The 18,541-nt window shown below is 28.0% G+C and overlaps 1 protein-coding gene across 2 annotated transcripts in view; it reads right to left on the bottom strand.

The window, feature by feature from the left end:
* Positions 1–18,541, bottom strand: part of LOC142222234 (glutathione-specific gamma-glutamylcyclotransferase 1) — a 50,551-nt gene that overhangs the window by 23,969 nt on the left and 8,041 nt on the right. The window contains exon 2 of one of the 2 annotated variants that reach the window (XM_075292250.1): positions 135–1,091. In XM_075292250.1, coding sequence (XP_075148365.1) covers positions 135–446 — 312 coding nt within the window. In that variant the 5' untranslated portion in view covers positions 447–1,091. Of the gene's footprint in view, positions 1–134; positions 1,286–18,541 lie in introns of those variants that run through there. The other variant, XM_075292249.1, reaches the window with a different exon arrangement.

Here is an 18,541-nt window from a genome sequence, read left to right on the forward strand (position 1 = left end):
TTCTGTGTAGTTTATGTACTTTTGCTTTGTTTTTTTCCAAAATTGTAAATTTTGTTCAAGGTATTTTTAAAATTATTATTGTAATTTTATATACTCGTGAAGTTATTTATAAAAAAAAAAATAAGGAAACTTACCTTTTCCACCGTCCCGCGATGTGTTGTATTACCCTGCCAGAAACGGCGATTATAGCCTCTTATATAACCAGTTATACATTTGTCATATTCAAAACCGGGATACCAACACAATGAACCATAACCGAAAACCCAGCAGTTTGGTTCGTTATTACCATTCAAGCCATTATTGTTGTTGCGATTGTCAACTTCATCCTCAGCAAACAGGCCATTGACAAAAAGATTTTCAAAGTGTAGAGGTAAATTGTGATCAACGTAAGGAGGTAGGGCTTGAGGATGGCATAGCCTTTCAAGATTATTATTGGCGGCGGCCATGTTACTGATATTGGGATTTAATGGAGTCTGAGAATAGTTGTCGTCAGCTATACTTTAGCAGATTCGTGGATGAGAATGGTGAGATTCCTTGGTAGATGACTAAATTCCTATCACTGGGATATTGTGAAGATGACTCAGGATAGAGAAGGGAGGAAGAGTTGGAGTTATATGGGCGTGTAAACGTTTTTAATTTTCTTTTAGTCCAAAGCTTTTTATTGTATTTCGCACTTTTCTTTTCTTGTTGTTGGTTTTGTTGAGGATTTGGTTTAAGTTGTCCATGAAATCGGTTCCAAGTCATCGATGGATATTCAGGGATCCTGTGTCACATATGCGTTTAGTTTTTCACTTGAGTCAAAATTCCACAGACCATTGATTGTGTGACTTTTTGTCTTTTTCTAATTTCAGAAATTTTTTTCATTCATTTTGTTTTTATTTTCCGAAAATTTTCATTACATTTTCCTCCATAGTATTCCCGTATATATTTTCTTTATATTCTATTGATTTTTGCCACGTTCATTCATCCCAACATTTTAGGCCTTTTCTATTGCGTCTCACAAATTTCAATTTTTTTTTTGTTGCTGTACGGTTCACGAGTTTTCCTTTGGTTGCCAAATTTGGGGTTGCTTTCCGAAAAAGGGGAATGATCTAAAATTAAAAGTTTGTTTGTTTTTGTTTTTTTGTTCAGTTTTGTTTTCATAATTTTTTCAAAGTATATTTTGTTAAAACATTGAATATTTTCATTAACACTTAGTTGCTTGGTATTATCGCGCCAAAAATTATATTTCACTTATGTGAAAGTAGTTCCGTTCCCGGCATCTGATCTTGGGAAACTGATTTCAAATTGTTTGCCTGAATTCAAGTAAACATAAGAAAAAGCAAAATATTTTCTTTTTTGTATTTATTTTTGTTTTAGTTTTTGTTTTTTTTTTCTGCAGCATTTGTGTACGTTTTTGTTGTGGTCTGTTTCTTCTGCTTTCGTACGTTTTACTTTTATTTAATTTTTTTATGGCTACTTCTGTTGTTATTTTCATTGATATTGAATTTAATATATGACGCGTAGTATATTTAAGCCCTACAATGGAGATGATAGGTATTTATTCTTTAATCACAGGGTTTGATTTTTTTTATACACTCAGAGAAGAGTGAGTTATTTTTAACTAAGCAGTGTCAATATTGAACTTATATATTTCATCCGATCATTGGTCCACATCGGTCCATAATTATATATAGCCCCCATATAAACCGATCCCCCGATTTGGCTCGCGAGGCCTCTAAGAGAAGCAAATTTCATCCGATCCGGCTGAAATTTGGTACATGGTGTAAGTATATGGTCTCAAACAACTATGCAAAAATTGGTCCACATCGGTCTATAATTATATATAGCCCCCATATAAACCGATCCCCCGATTTGGCTTGCGAGGCCTCTAAGAGAAGCAAATTTCATCCGATCCGGCTGAAATTTGGTACATGGTGTTAGTTTATGGTCTCTAACAACCATGCAAAAATTGGTCCATATCGGTTCACTTTTACGTATAGACCCCATATAAACCGATCCCCCGATTTGGCTTGCGAGGCCTCTAAGAGAAGCAAATTTCATCCGATCCGGCTGAAATTTGGTACATGGTGTTAGTATATGGTCTCTAATAACCATGCACAAATTGGTCCACATCGGTCCATAATTATACATAGCCCCCATATAAACCGATCCCCAGATTTGCCTTGCGGAGCCTCTAAGAGAAGCAAATTTCATCCGATCCGGCTGAAATTTGGTACATGGTGTTGGTATATGTTCTCTAATGACCATGCAAAAATTGGTCCACATCGGCCCATAATTATATATAGCCCCCATATAAGCCGATCCCCAGATTAGACCTCCGGAGCCTCTTAGAGGAGCAAACTTCATCCGATCCGGTTGAAATTTGGTATGTGGTGTTAGTATATTGTCTCTAAGAACCATGCACAAATTGGTCCATATCGGTCCATAATTATATATAGCCCCTATATAAACCGATCCCCAGATTGGAACTCCGGAGCCTCTTAGAGGAGCAAAATTCATCCGTTCCGGTTGAAATTTGGTATGTGGTGTTAGTATATGGTCTCTAACAACCATGCAAAAATTGGTCCACATCGATCGATAATTATATATGGCCCCCATATAAACCGATCCCCAGATTAGGTTTGCGGATCCTCTAAGAGCAGCAACTTTTATCCGATCCGGCTGAAATTTGGTACATGGTATTAGTATATGGTCTCTAATGACCATGCAAAAATTGGTCCACATCGGCCCATAATTATATATAGCCCCCATATAAGCCGATCCCCAGATTTGACCTCCGGAGCCTCTTAGAGGACCAAACTTCATCCGATTCGGTTGAAATTTGGTACGTGGTGTTATATGGTCTCTAACAACCATGCAAAAATTGGTCCATATCGGTCAATAATTATATATAGCCCCCATATATACCGTTCCCCAGATTTGATCCCCGGGGACTCTTGGAGAAGAAAAAATCTTCCGATCCGGTTTAAATTTGCAAGGTGGTGCTAATATATGGCCACTAATAATCATGCCAACATTGGTTCATGTAGGTCTGTAGTTATATATATAGCCGATCCCCAGTCACACAAAAATTGGTCCATATCGGTTCATAATCATGGTTGCCACTCGAGCCAAAAATAATCTACCAAAATTTTATTTCTATAGAAAATTTTGTCAACACATATGGAGTAGCTTGCAATTTAGAAGACGGCGTTAGGAAGCTTTAAGATACCTTGCCATCGGCAAGTGCTACCGCAACCCAAGTAATTCGATTGTGGATGACAGTCTTCAGTAGAAGTTTCTACGCAATCCATGGTGGAGGGTACCTAAGCTTCGGCCTGGCCGCAACCCATGTAATTCGATTGCGGATGGCAGTGTTTAGAAGAAGTTTCTACGCAATCCATGGTGGAGGGTACATAAGCTTCGGCCTGACCGAACTTACGGCCGTATGTACTTGTTCATATATCAAAATGGGAATAAATGTTATATGTACACAGAAAAAAATATTACCAAAATATTTCCAATTAAAAAGTTGATTGAAATTGAAAACGTAAAAATTAAAACAATAATTGAGAGTGTCGAATAAATAAATAAATTTTTTAATCAAGTATATTTTTGATTTTTAATTAATTCTGTGGTTGATACTATCATTTTCGTGAATGAAGAAGATTTAAATTAAAAAAATAATTACGAATTTTTTTTTTCTGCTTTAATTACGAAATTGAATTGAAATTGTTTCAATCGTGAAAATGATTGTACCAGTTACGGAATTAGAAATAACAAATGTATTTGATTTCTTCGGCACTTTAAATTTGTTTATACCCTCCACCATAGGAAGGGGGATATATTAACTTTGTCATTCCGTTTGAAATATTGCTCTAAGACCCCATAAAGTATATATATTCTGGGTCGTGGTGAAATTCTGAGTCGATCTAAGCATGTCCGTCCGTCCGTTTGTTGAAATCACGCTAACATCTGAACGAAACAAGCTATCGACTTGAAACTTGGCACAAGTAGTTGTTATTGATGTAGGTCAGATGGTATTCCACTTTTACGTATAACCCCCATATAAACGAAGCCCCAGATTTGGCTTGCGGAGCATCTAAGAGAAGCAAATATCATCCGATCCGCCTGAAATTTGGTACACGGTGTTAGTATATGGTCTCTAACAACCATGTAAAAATTGGTCCATATCGGCCCATAATTATATATAGTCCCCATATAAACCGATCCCCAGATTTGGCTTGCGGAGCCTCAAAGAGAAGCAAATTTCATCCGATCCGGCTGAAATTTGGTACATGGTGTTAGTATATGGTCTCTAACAACCATGCAAAAATTGGTCCACATCGGTCCAAAATTATATATAGACCATATAAACCGATCCCCAGATTTGACCTCCGGAGCCTCTTTGAGGAGCAAATTTCATCCGATCCGGTTAAAATTTGCTACGTGGTGTTAGTATATGGTCTTTAACAACCATACCCAAATTGGTCCATATCGGTCGATAATCACATATAGCCCCCATATAAACCGACCCCCAGATTTGGTTTTGAAGCCTCTGGGAGGAGCAAATTTCATTCGATTCAGTTGAATTTTTGTGTAATAATTATTTTGTCTTTAAATAAAATACTTTTCTTATAATTTTCACACAGAAAAAAAATTCACGAACATTTTTCCGATTAAAGTCTTAATTGAGTACTAAAAAATATTCAATTAAAAATTTAATTGATTCAACAAATTTTTTAATTGAAACAAATATCAATCACAAAAATTAATAGTATCAATTAATTTTCTTATTGGATCAATTAATTTTTTAATTGATACTATCATTTCTGTGATTACTTTTTTATCAAATTAAAAAATAAAATCAATTGGGAAAATTATTGAAAATTTTTACATTTACATTTTCAATTTAAATATTAATTAATCCAATTAACATTTTAATTAAATGAAATATTCAATTAACAATTTAATTGAAAATTTTGTTCGGAAATAATTAGTTCCATACTATGCTCTGGTTCATTAAATTTTGACTAAATTTCAAGAAAATTTCAACTATAACTATAATAGGAAAATCCATAAGAAAGTATACACAGAAGAAAATATCACCAAAATATTTTTCACTAACTAAAAACATTAACGGCCATTTTCATGTAGCTCCGTTAGGCTTTAACTCCCAGTTAACAGAAGGTAAATTGCAAATATCTTCTCTTCGGTTAACTTTAACTGAAAAAATTTCGGCAGTTAAGTTGCTAACTGGCATATGAAATTTATAGGCAAGATGACAGCTATGTCCATAATACGGTTTAAAAGTTCGTTAGTTAACGGAGCACTAAAGAAGCTTCAAGAAAATGGGGGTAAGTCAATTAAGTCAATGGCTGATATTTTCAATTACAAAATTAATTGATTCAATTAACTTTTTAATTAAACTCGAAAGAGTAAGACAGTTAAAAAAGTATGAATATTTTTTTAAATTATTTTTTTTTTGAACTATCAAATTTTGAATCAAATTAAAAAGGATTGAAAATTATAGTTGTAGAAAGTGATTGAAATATAGTATAGTGATTAAAAATAGTTTCGTTTTTTATTAAAATATTAATTGTATTTCGTAATCAACATCAATTAAAAATTTAATTGAATCAATTAAAATTGCTAATGAAATCAATCAATTTTTTAATCAAGTAGTTTTTTGATGCTCAAAAAAATAATTGGATCAATTTTGTCCCTAAAAAAATGTCGCCAAAAAAGTAGTGAAAATGTTTTTTTTTTTTGATCCGGAAGTGGTGCAAAATTGGCGCAGAAGTGATGAATTTAACATGATGTTGTCATAGGACGAATGTCCACCATTTCAACAGCTGTTGCACTGAATTTGCATCACTTCTTAAGGTGTGATCCAAATTCAGTGTTTAGGATGTGATTTAAAAAATTTTGTGATATTTTGTCAAATAAATAATTTTAAAATTTTTTATGAATGAATAATGTATCCTAAAGCTTGTGTGAAACGTTTGACCTCAAATATTTTCAAAAATTCGCATTTTTTCTAGAATAGATTTTGCATGTTTTTTCGACAAAATTTGAATAATTCATACCATTTTATTAATTCTTGCTCCGTTTCTAACCTATTTGAAACAAAAAAAGTTAAATTACCCATTAAAAATATGAAAAAAACCGAGTTATAAAATATTGAATTAAAAGAACTTCATGTTAATACTTTCCCCTCGCTTTGTCTAAATTCAATAAAAAAATTGCAGAAATATAAATATATACAATATCGTATATCAACAATGCTTGTTATAGAGTATTGCACTATTTTCGAATATATTCGCATGAAAAGTATGTGCCAATCCTACACCCATGTCTCATTAGATATAAATGTGGCGTTCTTCTAACATTTTTTTATTTTTTGTTTTTTTTTTCTGTTTTGCTTTTGCTTGCGTCTTGTTAGTACCGGCTAGTGAATGTTTTTTTCTTTCTTATTTATCTAATACATAATAGATATAAATTTGTTTATTGTTGTTATATCTCCACTGTTGCGTATTAAAATTCATTAGGTCTTTTATTTGCAAATAGTTGTTGCAAATTTTCATTAACAGCAGTTTTTTTATTAATACCACACAAAAATATGAGAACATTATGGGCTGGTTTCGAACAAAAAAATCCCATTTTACATTTACGTTATTCGAGTGTGGACTGATGTGGGTCCAAAGTTTATTTGCCATCGATTGAGCTAAGATAATGAGAATACGGCTGATTGGAGGTTAGGGGAATGGATGGATACATGTCCATGGACTGAATCAAAAACATATGCTTATTATGGTATGCAATTTATTAATAAACAATTTATATTAGGTATTAAACAAAACATTCTTAATTACTTTCACTTGTTTTCACTTATTATTAAGAAGCTTTATGTGTAGCAAAGGAACCGAAACGTAGCAATCAAACTTGCTAAATTAATAGGAAAAAAAGTTTGGCGTGTGTCAAATCCTACACTGCAAAAATATCGACCTGATATGCAAGCTAATTTAACCTAACTTTTAGGACATACAATTTACACAATACTAAGGATAATTTTGTTTTTAAAAATAAAGGAACAGTTTTTATACTGGCTACCGTCGGATGGTAATGGGGGCACGGTTGCTACTCGAGCCAAAAATAATTTACCGAAATGTCAAGAAAATGTTACCCAAAAACTACCAAATAAAAAAATTTTATGTTGCAAAATTCTATTCTATCAAAATTTTTTTCAAAATTTTATTTCTATAAAAAATGTTATCAAAATTTTATTTCTATAAAAAATTTTGTCGAAATTTTATTTCTATAAAAAATTTTGTCAAAATTTTATTTCTATCGAAATTGTTTTCAAAATTTTATTTCAATAAAAAATGTTATCAAAATTTTATTTCTTTAGGAAATTTTGTCAAAATTTTATTTCTATAGAAAATTTTGTCAAAATTTTATTTCTATAGAAAATTTTGTCAACATTTTATTTCTATAGAAAATTTAGACAAAATTATATTTTTATAGAAAATTTTGTCAAAATTGTATTTCTATAAAAAATGTTCTCAATATTTTATTTCTATAGAAAATTTTTTCAACATTTTATTTCCATAGAAAATTTTGTCAAAATTTTATTTCTATAAAAAAATTTTGTCAAAATTTTATTTCTATAGAAAATTTTGTCAAAATTTTATTTCTATAGAAAATTTGGACAAAATTTTATTTTTATAGAAAATTTTGTCAAAATTGTATTTCTAAAAAAATGTTCTCAATATTTTATTTCAATAGAAAATTTTGTCAAAATTTTATTTCTATAGAAAATTTTTTTCAACATTTTATTTCCATAGAAAATTTTGTCAAAATTTTATTTCTATAAAAAAATTTTGTCAAAATTTTATTTCTATAGAAAATTTTGTCAAAATTTTATTTCTATAAAAAATGTTATCAAAATTTTATTTGTTTAGGAAATTTTGTCAAAATTTTATTTCTATAGAAAATTTTGTCAAAATTTTATTTCTATAGAAAATTTCGTCAAAATTTTATTTCAATAGAAAATTTTGTCAAAATTTTATTTCTATAGAAAATTTAGACAAAATTTTATTTTTATAGAAAATTTTGTCAATATTGTATTTCTACAAAAAATGTTCTCAATACTTTATTTTTATGAAAATTTTGTCAAAATTTTATTTCTATAGAAAATTTTGTCAAAATTTTATTTCTATAGAAAATTTTGTCAAAATTTTATTTCTATAGAAAATTTTGTAAAAATTTTATTTCTTTAGAAAATTTTGTCAAAATTTTATTTCTATAGAAAATTTTGTCAAAATTTTATTTCTATAGAAAATTTTGTCAAAATTTTATTTCTATAGAAAATTTTGTCAAAATTTTATTTCTATAGAAAATTTTGTCAAAATTTTATTTCTATAGAAAATTTTGTCAAAATTTTATTTCTATAGAAAATTTTGTCAAAATGTTATTTCTATAGAAAATTTTGTCAAAATTTTATTTCTATAGAAAATTTTGTCAAAATTTTATTTCTATAGAAAATTTTGCCAAATTTTATTTCTAAAGAAAATTTTGTCAAAATTTTTTTTCTTTAGAAAATTTTGTCAAAATTTTATTTCTATAAAAGATTTTTCTAAATTTTATTTCTATAGAAAATGTTGTCAAACTTTTATTTCTATAGAAAATTTGTCAAAATTTTATTTCTATAGAAAATTTTGTCAAAATTTTATTTCTATAGAAAATTTTGTCAAAACCTTAATTTCTATAGAAAATTTTGTCAAAATTTTATTTCTATAGAAAATGTTGTCAAAATTTTATTTCTATAGAAAATTTTGTCAAAATTTTATTTCTATAGAAAATTTTGTCGAAATTTTATTTCTATAGAAAATTTTGTCAAAATTTTATTTCCATAGAAAATTTTGTCAAAGTTTTATTTCTATAGAAAATTTTGTAAAATGTTTATTTTTATAAAAATTTTGTCAAAATTTTATTTTTATAGAAAATTTTGTCAAAATTTTATTTCTATAGAAAATTTTGTCAAAATTTTATTTCTATAGAAAATTTTGTCAAAATTTTATTTCTATAGAAAATTTTGTCAAAATTTTATTTCTATAGAAAATTTTGTCAAAATGTTATTTCTATAGAAAATTTTGTCAAAATTGTATTTCAATAGGAAATTTTGTCAAAATTTCATTTCTATAGAAAATTGTATCAATAGTTTATTTCTATAGAAAATTATGTCAACATTTTATTTCTATAGATAGTAGAAAATCTATTATTGGTAGAATTATACCCACTGTGGCAACCGCGCTTTGTATACAATTTTCTATTTTTTTTGCGTGTATTGAAAATGTTAAGACATCGACAACCGAGGACTGATTGCAATACGGCGAGACAAGTTTGAGAATTTACATAATCGCGTGCAATAACAAAATTCTCTATATATCTGCCGCTGATAGTAGCCGATATAAAATACCAGCTGCTTAATCAAAATCACATAATTGTTGTATTTCATTAATTTTTTGGTTTGTTATTGTTTTGTGTTTTTTTTAATAATAATCACAAGTCGTTTATTAGGGATTTGAATTGATATGATTTCAAATCTCGTTCTGACACACGTCACTCTAATATATTTGATTAGGATTGAGTGGCATTTATGATATGATTATATCCTAAACTAGTATGTGGAAGAAGAAGAGTAATATATGAATTGTAATCATAAATAAATGGAAATTGAGGAAAATAAAATTTTGAGAAAAAATCTGGATGGTCTTTCAGATTTTTTAAGGAGAGTTCTCAATATAAACCGATCCCCGATAAGTATATGCCCTCTAACATAATAATTATATAGCCCCCATTAAATTTAATTTAATTCAACGGATATTATATATCCGTAATATATTTTAATTTACACTTTGAATTCTAGGCTAATGGTAACAAACGTATTCTTTTGCATTGATGTTATCTATAGACGACGATCGATGGGTATATTCAATAGCAATAAATTATAAAACAAAACAAAAAACAATCATTTATAACATGAAATCCCGTAAAGATTGAGCATTTGTTTGGTGTTGTTTCCTTTTGATTTGTCGGCAATAAAGAGAGACGAGGTAAATGACCAAGTGAATTTCCAACCCGAAATATATGTAGATAATAAAATTAATTAAGAAATTATATCAAAATATCAAAACAACGATATATAAGTTCAAGGCACCGTACATGTTTTTCTTCTTGTAATTTTATCGGAATTGTGTGTTTGTTTGTTGACCCAAAACATTGAGTCTTTTCCTGCCATCCCATTTTTTTTAGTTTTGGCAGTCTATTTCAATATTCAAAAAAAAATATATTTAAAACCGTTTGTGCGAAAAAAAATATTTAGGGCAAATTTGTAAATCAAAATAGAAAACATATATAAACTGAAGACAAGTATATGCAGCCGTAAGTTCGACCAGACAAAATATAATGTACCCATCATCATTCTATAGAAATGAAATTTTGACAAAATTTTCTATAGAAATAACATTTTGAAAAATATTTCTATAGAAATAAAATCTTGACAAAATTTTCTATAGAAATAAAATCTTGACAAAATTTTCTATAGAAATAAAATCTGGGCAAAATTTTCCATAGAAATAAAATTTTGACAAAATTTTCTATAGAAATAAAATTTTGACATAATTTTCTATTGAAACAAACTTTTGACAAAATTTTCTATAGACATTAAATTTTGACAAAATTTTCTATAAAAATCAAATTTTGACATAATTTTCTATAGAAATAAAATTTTGACAAAATTTTCAATACAAATAAAAATGTTGACAAATTTTCCTATAGAAATAAAAATTTTAACAAAATTTTCTATAGAAATAAAAATTTTAACAAAATTTTCCATAGAAATAAAACTTTCCCAAAATATTCTATAGACATAAAATTTTGAAAAAATTTTCTATAGAAAAAAGTTTTGAGAAAATTTGGCTATAGAAATAAATTTTTGGGAAAATTCGGCTATAGAAATAAAATTTTGAGAAAGTTTGCTATATAAATAAAATTTTGACACAATTGTCTATAAAAATAAAATTTTGCCAAATTGAAAGACATTTTGATAACATTTTCTATAGAAATAAAATTTTGTGAAAATTTTCTATGGAAATGAAATTTTGTGAAAATTTTCTATAGAAATAAAATTTTGAAAAAATTTTCTATAGAAAAGAAATTTGACAAAATTTTCTATAGAAATAAAATTTTGACATAATTTTGTATAGAAAAAAACTTTTGACATAATTTTTTATAGAAATTAAATTTTCACAAAATTTTCTATAGAAATAAAATTTTGACAAAATTTGCTATAGAAATAAAATTTTGTGAAAATTTTCTATAGAAATAAAATTTTGACATAATTTTCTATAGAAATAAAATTTTGTGAAAATTTTCTATAGAAATTAAATTTTGTGAAAATTTTCTATAGAAAAAAGTTTTGAGAAAATTTGGCTATAGAAATAAATTTTTGGGAAAATTCGGCTATAGAAATAAAATTTTGAGAAAATTTGCTATAAAAATAAAATTTTGACACAATTGTCTATAAAAATAAAATTTTGCCAAATTGAAAGACATTTTGATAACATTTTCTATAGAAATAAAATTTTGTGAAAATTTTCTATGGAAATAAAATTTTGTGAAAATTTTCTATAGAAATAAAATTTTGACAAAATTTTCTATAGAAAAGAAATTTGACAAAATTTTCTATAGAAATAAAATTTTGACGTAATTTTGTATAGAAAAAAACTTTTGACATAATTTTTTATAGAAATTAAATTTTCACAAAATTTTCTATAGAAATAAAATTTTGAAATAAATTTTCTATAGAAATAAAATTTTGACAAAATTTGCTATAGAAATAAAATTTTGTGAAAATTTTCTATAGAAATAAAATTTTGACAAAATTTTCTAAAGAAAAGAAATTTGACAAAATTTTCTATAGAAATAAAATTTTGACGTAATTTTGTATAAAAAAAAACTTTTGACATAATTTTTTATAGAAATTAAATTTTCACAAAATTTTCTATAGAAATAAAATTTTGACAAAATTTTCTATAGAGATAAAATTTTGACAAAATTTTCTATAGAAATAAAATTTTGACAAAATTTTCTATAGAAATAAAATTTTGACAAAATTTTCTAAAGAAATAAATTTTGACAAAATTTTCTATAGAAATAAAATTTTGGCAACATTTTCTATAGAAATAACATTTTTACATAATTTCCTATAAAAAAAATTTGACAATATTTTCTATAGAAAAAAATTTTGACAGAATTGTCTATAAAAATAAAATTTTGACAAAATTGAAATGACATTTTGATAAATTTTTCTACAGAAATAAAATTTTGTGAAAATTTTCTATAGAAGTAAAATTTTGTGAAAATTTTCTATAGAAATAAAATGTTCGTTTTGTTTTGTTATTTTTGGTTTTTGTTCTTTAATCATAAATAAAATTTTGACAAAATTTTCTATAAAAAAGAAGTTTGATATAATTTTCTATAGAAATAAAATGAAAATTTTCTATAGAAATAAAATTTTGACATAATTTTCTATAGAAATAAAATTTTGTGAATATTTTCTATACAAATTAAATTTTGTGAAAATTTTCTATAGAAATTAAATTTTGACAAAATTTTCTATAGAAATAAAATGTTGACAAAATTTTCTATAGAAATAAAATTTTGACAAAATTTCCTATAGAAATAAAATATTAACAAAATTTTCTATAGAAATAAAATTTTGACAACATTTTTTATAGAAATAAAATATTAACAAAATTTTCTATAGAAATAAAATTTTGACAAAATTTTCGATAGAAATAAAATTTTGTGAAAACTTTCTATAGAAATAAAATTTTGACAAAATTTTCTATAGAAATAAAATTTTGACAAAATTGTCTATGGAAACAACATTTTTACATAATTTCCTATAAAAACAAAAAAAAAATTTACAAAATTTTCTATAGAAATAAAATATTGACAGAATTGTCTATAAAAATAAAATTTTGACAAAATTGACATTTTGATAAATTTTTCTATAGAAATAAAATTTTGTGAAAATTTTCTATAGAAAGATTTTGACAAAATTTTCTATAGAAATGAAATTTTGTGAAAATTTTCTATAGAAATGAAATTTTTTGAAAATTTTCTATAGAAATAAAATTTTGAGAAAATTTTGTATAGAAAAGAAATTTGACAAAATTTTCTATAAAAATAAAATTTTGACAAAATTTTCTATAGAAAATAAATTTGATATAATTTTCTATAGAAATAAAATTTTGAAAAAATTTTCTATAGAAAAGAAGTTTTCTATAAAAAAGAAATTTGACATAATTTTCTATAGAAATTAAATTTTGTGAAAATTTTCTATAGAAATAAAAATTTGACAAAAGTTCCTATAGAAATAAAATATTAACTAAAATTTCTATAGATTGATTCAATTTCAATTATTCTTCGCAAATTTTTGCTGTCCACTGTAAATTGTTGTTTGTTATCTCCATATTGTATAGCAAACACAACCAACTACAATTGCTCCAAAGTGGTAATTACTAGTTTCCCAAGTACTTTCTGCTTACATTCAAGCCTCAAAGATTGCTGATAAAAACAATTTCAGAAACACATTAATAAATTGCCATAACAAAGAAAGTCTGGAAATTTAACTTAACATGAAAAATTGCAGAAGTATTTAACAACTAAACAAATGTTTTTTTTTCGAGCAGGCAATTTAGACTGATTCCACAAAAAAAAAAAATAGAATAATATGATACACTCTTAAATATGGAAGTATAAAGTAGAAAATTGATTTATTATTTATTTCAATAAAATTGAAATAACAAAGATTTAAAGGTTTTAGTAACATGCACATTTTCTAAAAAATTACATTGAAGCTATTTTTATTTGATATTGTCACACTTCCTAGGAATTTTCTAATTCATTGTTTTACTCAAAATAATTATTTTTAAGTTTAATTAATAAGGCATATGTCATGAATGATTTGCATTCAAGTCCTTTGTTGTATGAAGTGTCATTTAATGTTCTTTGAAAAAATGTTTACTTGGTATCAAAGATTACGCAACCTAAATTTAAGGATACGCAATTTACATAATATTAAAGACAAATTTCTTTAAAATAATGAAATTAAAAGAAAGTTTAAAAAATTATCTTTGCTTCAAAAAAATATATATTAAATTTAAGACACAAATTTTGGATATTTGTGTCCCTCCGTTAAAATCGTATATCTTTGAACTAAGGCACATTTTTCTTGAAGTAAAGAAAAACATTTTTGAGTTAAAAATATCGTCTTTAAATTAACTGAAATATTTAATCTTTAGATTGAAGATAAAAAGACTTCAAATATGGGCTAAGACTTATTTTGAAGATTTGGTTTAATGTTCAGGTCAGGGTATAATAATTTTGATTTACCAAAAAAATGTGCCTACCAAAAATATTGATTTTAGATTCCATAAAATATGTTATATACCGATCGACTCAGAATCACCTACTGAGTCGATCTAGCCTTTGGTGTCCGTCCATGTATATAGTGTTCGAAGGATTCCGGTGACATTTATCAACCAATTTTGATGAAATTTTGTACATGGTGTTTTTGGCGCTATTGAATTTGAAAAAAAATCTGACTTAAAAAAAAAACTTGTATAATTTCTATCATTTTTCATTTAATTTCAATATAATTGAACCGGAAATTACCAATATCCGGTTACATATTTATACAATTTAGACTTTTATGTAGTGGTCAATAAGAACAAACTTGTTTTCATTCAATTCATTTGAACTTTGTACAAAGGTGAATAAACGTCTTGAATTTTCGACATTTTATCTTAATTGCCTATTTCATTGTAAAATGACGACACACCACTACACTGAAAAAAAAGCATACTCGGTTCCAAAGATTTTGTCTTTACTTTAAAAAAGTTGGTATTGATTCCGAGCCAAAGAAGCGGAGAATACAAGTAAGGATACTTTTAAGACACAATCCTCTTTTAAATTTAGGTTTTGTGTACTTGCTTCTAGGAAGCAAATTTTAATTTTTCGCTTTCTCAGCTTTTTTTCTTCATATGCTATCAAAGTCCTTCAAAAACGAGTTAACGGCAACTTTATTTTCCAAATTAGGACTCGACTTCCAGTAGAAATTATGCTATGTTTGAAATAAAAAACTTCTTTAAAATAAAGTTTTGAAAAACATGTCCTATATTTGAACGATTTTTTGCTTTGTAGTCAATATGCAAAAAGACAACAAATTTAAAGACAATTTCATTAAATTTAAAGAATTTTTCTGAATTATTAAAGTCAAGTTGACCTTAGCCTATAATTTTTTTCTTTCATGTTAAGATACCCATTTTTAACTCAAATCACTTAATTATAAGGACAATACGACTTCATTGAAAAGTTTATCGACTTTTGGACAAGGAAAATAACTTTATTTTAGAGAAATGCGTCTTCTATGCTAAGCAAAATTTGTATTCGTATTTTAAAGACATGAAATCTTTGACCTCACGACAATATTTTTTTCAGTGTAGTGATTGTCTTTTAGTGAGATTCTATTTTTTTATTTTTCCTCTTAAAATACGCTAATTCCTTCGGCAATTGTCAAGATCCAAGGTAAAAATAAAAGATTTATATTAGGTTGAATCCAAATGATAGATGACGAAATGTCTTCTGATTTGAGAACACATAGAAGATATTAGATAGACTCATTTTGGCCTAGGCCTCTGATTTTTTTAATACAAAATTATAAGATTTTTTTTTTAAGAAAAGCATTCCTATGTAAATTTGGGGGGTTTTAATATCGTTTTTGGCAATATTGCATAGGACCATTTTTATGTTAACATGGTCACCACCCAAAAATAACATTTTGCTCTTAAAACATGTTTGAGGTGATCATATTCCTTCTCTGGGTGCAGTGAGAATTAAATTTTTCAACGTGAGCGTGATTTTGCAGAAATTTTATTCACGCACATTCACGAACCAATTTTATTTCTCACGTACGACACAATTGTTTCAGTCCCATTCACGAGAGTTTCTTCAGTTTTCGTTCACGATTCACGCGTGTCACGACAATTTCGTGTCACGCGCACACCTCTAGTTGAGATTAGAGGTGTGCGCGTGACACGAAATTCTCGTGACACGCGTGATTCACACGTGAATCACGTGAGTCGTGAACAAAATCCAAAGCAAGTCTCGTGAATGTGCGTGAATGGGACTAAAATAAATATGTCGTGCGTGAGCGTGCGTGAGAAATAAAAATGAATGTGCGTGAATAAAATTTCTGCGTAGTCACGCTCACGAAAAAATCAAGATTTAATTCATACTCGTATGTTAAATGAAATTAATTTAGCTCTCGAACTATATTCTATTTTTGAAGTATGTTACCTTTGCTGATTTCCGTTTGGAAAATGTCGTGAGGCTCGTGAATTTGTCGTGAACGTGAGTCCTTAAAAGTAGTTCGTGTGTGAGCGTGCGTGAGTACTGGTTTTCATTTCGTGAATGTGCGTGAGTGGGATTGGCTACAACATGTATCGTGCGTGAGCGTGCGTGAATAAACATTTTGCTTCGTGAATGTGCGTGAGTGTGAGTGAAATTTCAGTCCCGCGCACACCTCTAGTTGAGATGGTAACACGACTTTAGACTTTACTTACTTGTTTTTTATACCCTGCGCCACACTGTGGAACAGGATATTATAAGTTAGTGCATATGTTTGCAACACCCAGAAGGAGACGAGATAGACACATGGGGTCTTTGGCAAAAATGCTTAGGGTGGGATCCTGAGTCGATATAGCCATATCCGTCTGTCCGTGAGCACATTTTTGTAATCAAAGTCTAGGTCGCAGTTTTAGTCCAATCGACTTCAAATTTGGCACAAGTATGTGTTTTGGCTCAGAATAGATCCCTATTGATTTTGGAAGAAATCGGTTCAGATTTAGATATAGCTCCCATATATATATATATATATATATATATATATATATATATATATATATATATATATATATATATATATATATATATATATATATATATATATATATATATATATATATATATATATATATATATATATATATATATATATATATATATATATATATATATATATATATATATATATATATATATATAAAGGGTGATTTGTTAAGAGCTTGATAACTTAAAAAAAAAAAAAAACGCATAAAATTTGCAAAATCTCATCGGTTCTTTATTTGAAACGTTAGATTGGTCCATGACATTTACTTTTTGAAGATAATTTCATTTAAATGTTGACCGCGGCTGCGTCTTAGGTGGTCCATTCGGAAAGTCCAATTTTGGGCAACTTTTTCGAGCATTTCGGCCGGAATAGCCCGAATTTCTTCGGAAATGTTGTCTTCCAAAGCTGGAATAGTTGCTGGCTTATTTCTGTAGACTTTAGACTTGACGTAGCCCCACAAAAAATAGTCTAAAGGCGTCAAATCGCATGATCTTGGTGGCCAACTTACCGGTCCATTTCTTGAGATGAATTGTTCTCCGAAGTTTTCCCTCAAAATGGCCATAGAATCGCGAGCTGTGTGGCATGTAGCGCCATCTTGTTGAAACCACATGTCAACCAAGTTCAGTTCTTCCATTTTTGGCAACAAAAAGTTTGTTAGCATCGAACGATAGCGATCGCCATTCACCGTAACGTTGCGTCCAACAGCATCTTTGAAAAAATACGGTCCAATGATTCCACCAGCGTACAAACCACACCAAACAGTGCATTTTTCGGGATGCATGGGCAGTTCTTGAACGGCTTCTGGTTGCTCTTCACTCCAAATGCGGCAATTTTGCTTATTTACGTAGCCATTCAACCAGAAATGAGCCTCATCGCTGAACAAAATTTGTCGATAAAAAAGCGGATTTTCTGTCAACTTTTCTAGGGCCCATTCACTGAAAATTCGACGTTGTGGCAGATCGTTCGGCTATTCATGATGAAATGTCAAAGCATACTGAGCATCTTTCTCTTTGACACCATGTCTGAAATCCCACGTGATCTGTCAAATACTAATGCATGAAAATCCTAACCTCAAAAGAATCACCCTTTATAAAGGGTGATTCTTTTGAGGTTAGGATTTTCATGCATTAGTATTTGACAGATCACGTGGGATTTCAGACATGGTGTCAAAGAGAAAGATGCTCAGTATGCTTTGACATTTCATCATGAATAGACTTACTAACGAGCCACAACGTCGAATTTTCAGTGAATGGGCCCTAGAAAAGTTGGCAGAAAATCCGCTTTTTTATCGACAAATTTTGTTCAGCGATGAGGCTCATTTCTGGTTGAATGGCTACGTAAATAAGCAAAATTGCCGCATTTGGAGTGAAGAGCAACCAGAAGCCGTTCAAGAACTGCCCATGCATCCCGAAAAATGCACTGTTTGGTGTGGTTTGTACGCTGGTGGAATCATTGGACCGTATTTTTTCAAAGATGCTGTTGGACGCAACGTTACGGTGAATGGCGATCGCTATCGTTCGATGCTAACAAACTTTT

Source organism: Haematobia irritans, chromosome 1 (genome assembly GCF_050003625.1).
Source record: "Haematobia irritans isolate KBUSLIRL chromosome 1, ASM5000362v1, whole genome shotgun sequence".
Lineage (NCBI taxonomy): Eukaryota > Metazoa > Arthropoda > Insecta > Diptera > Muscidae > Haematobia > Haematobia irritans.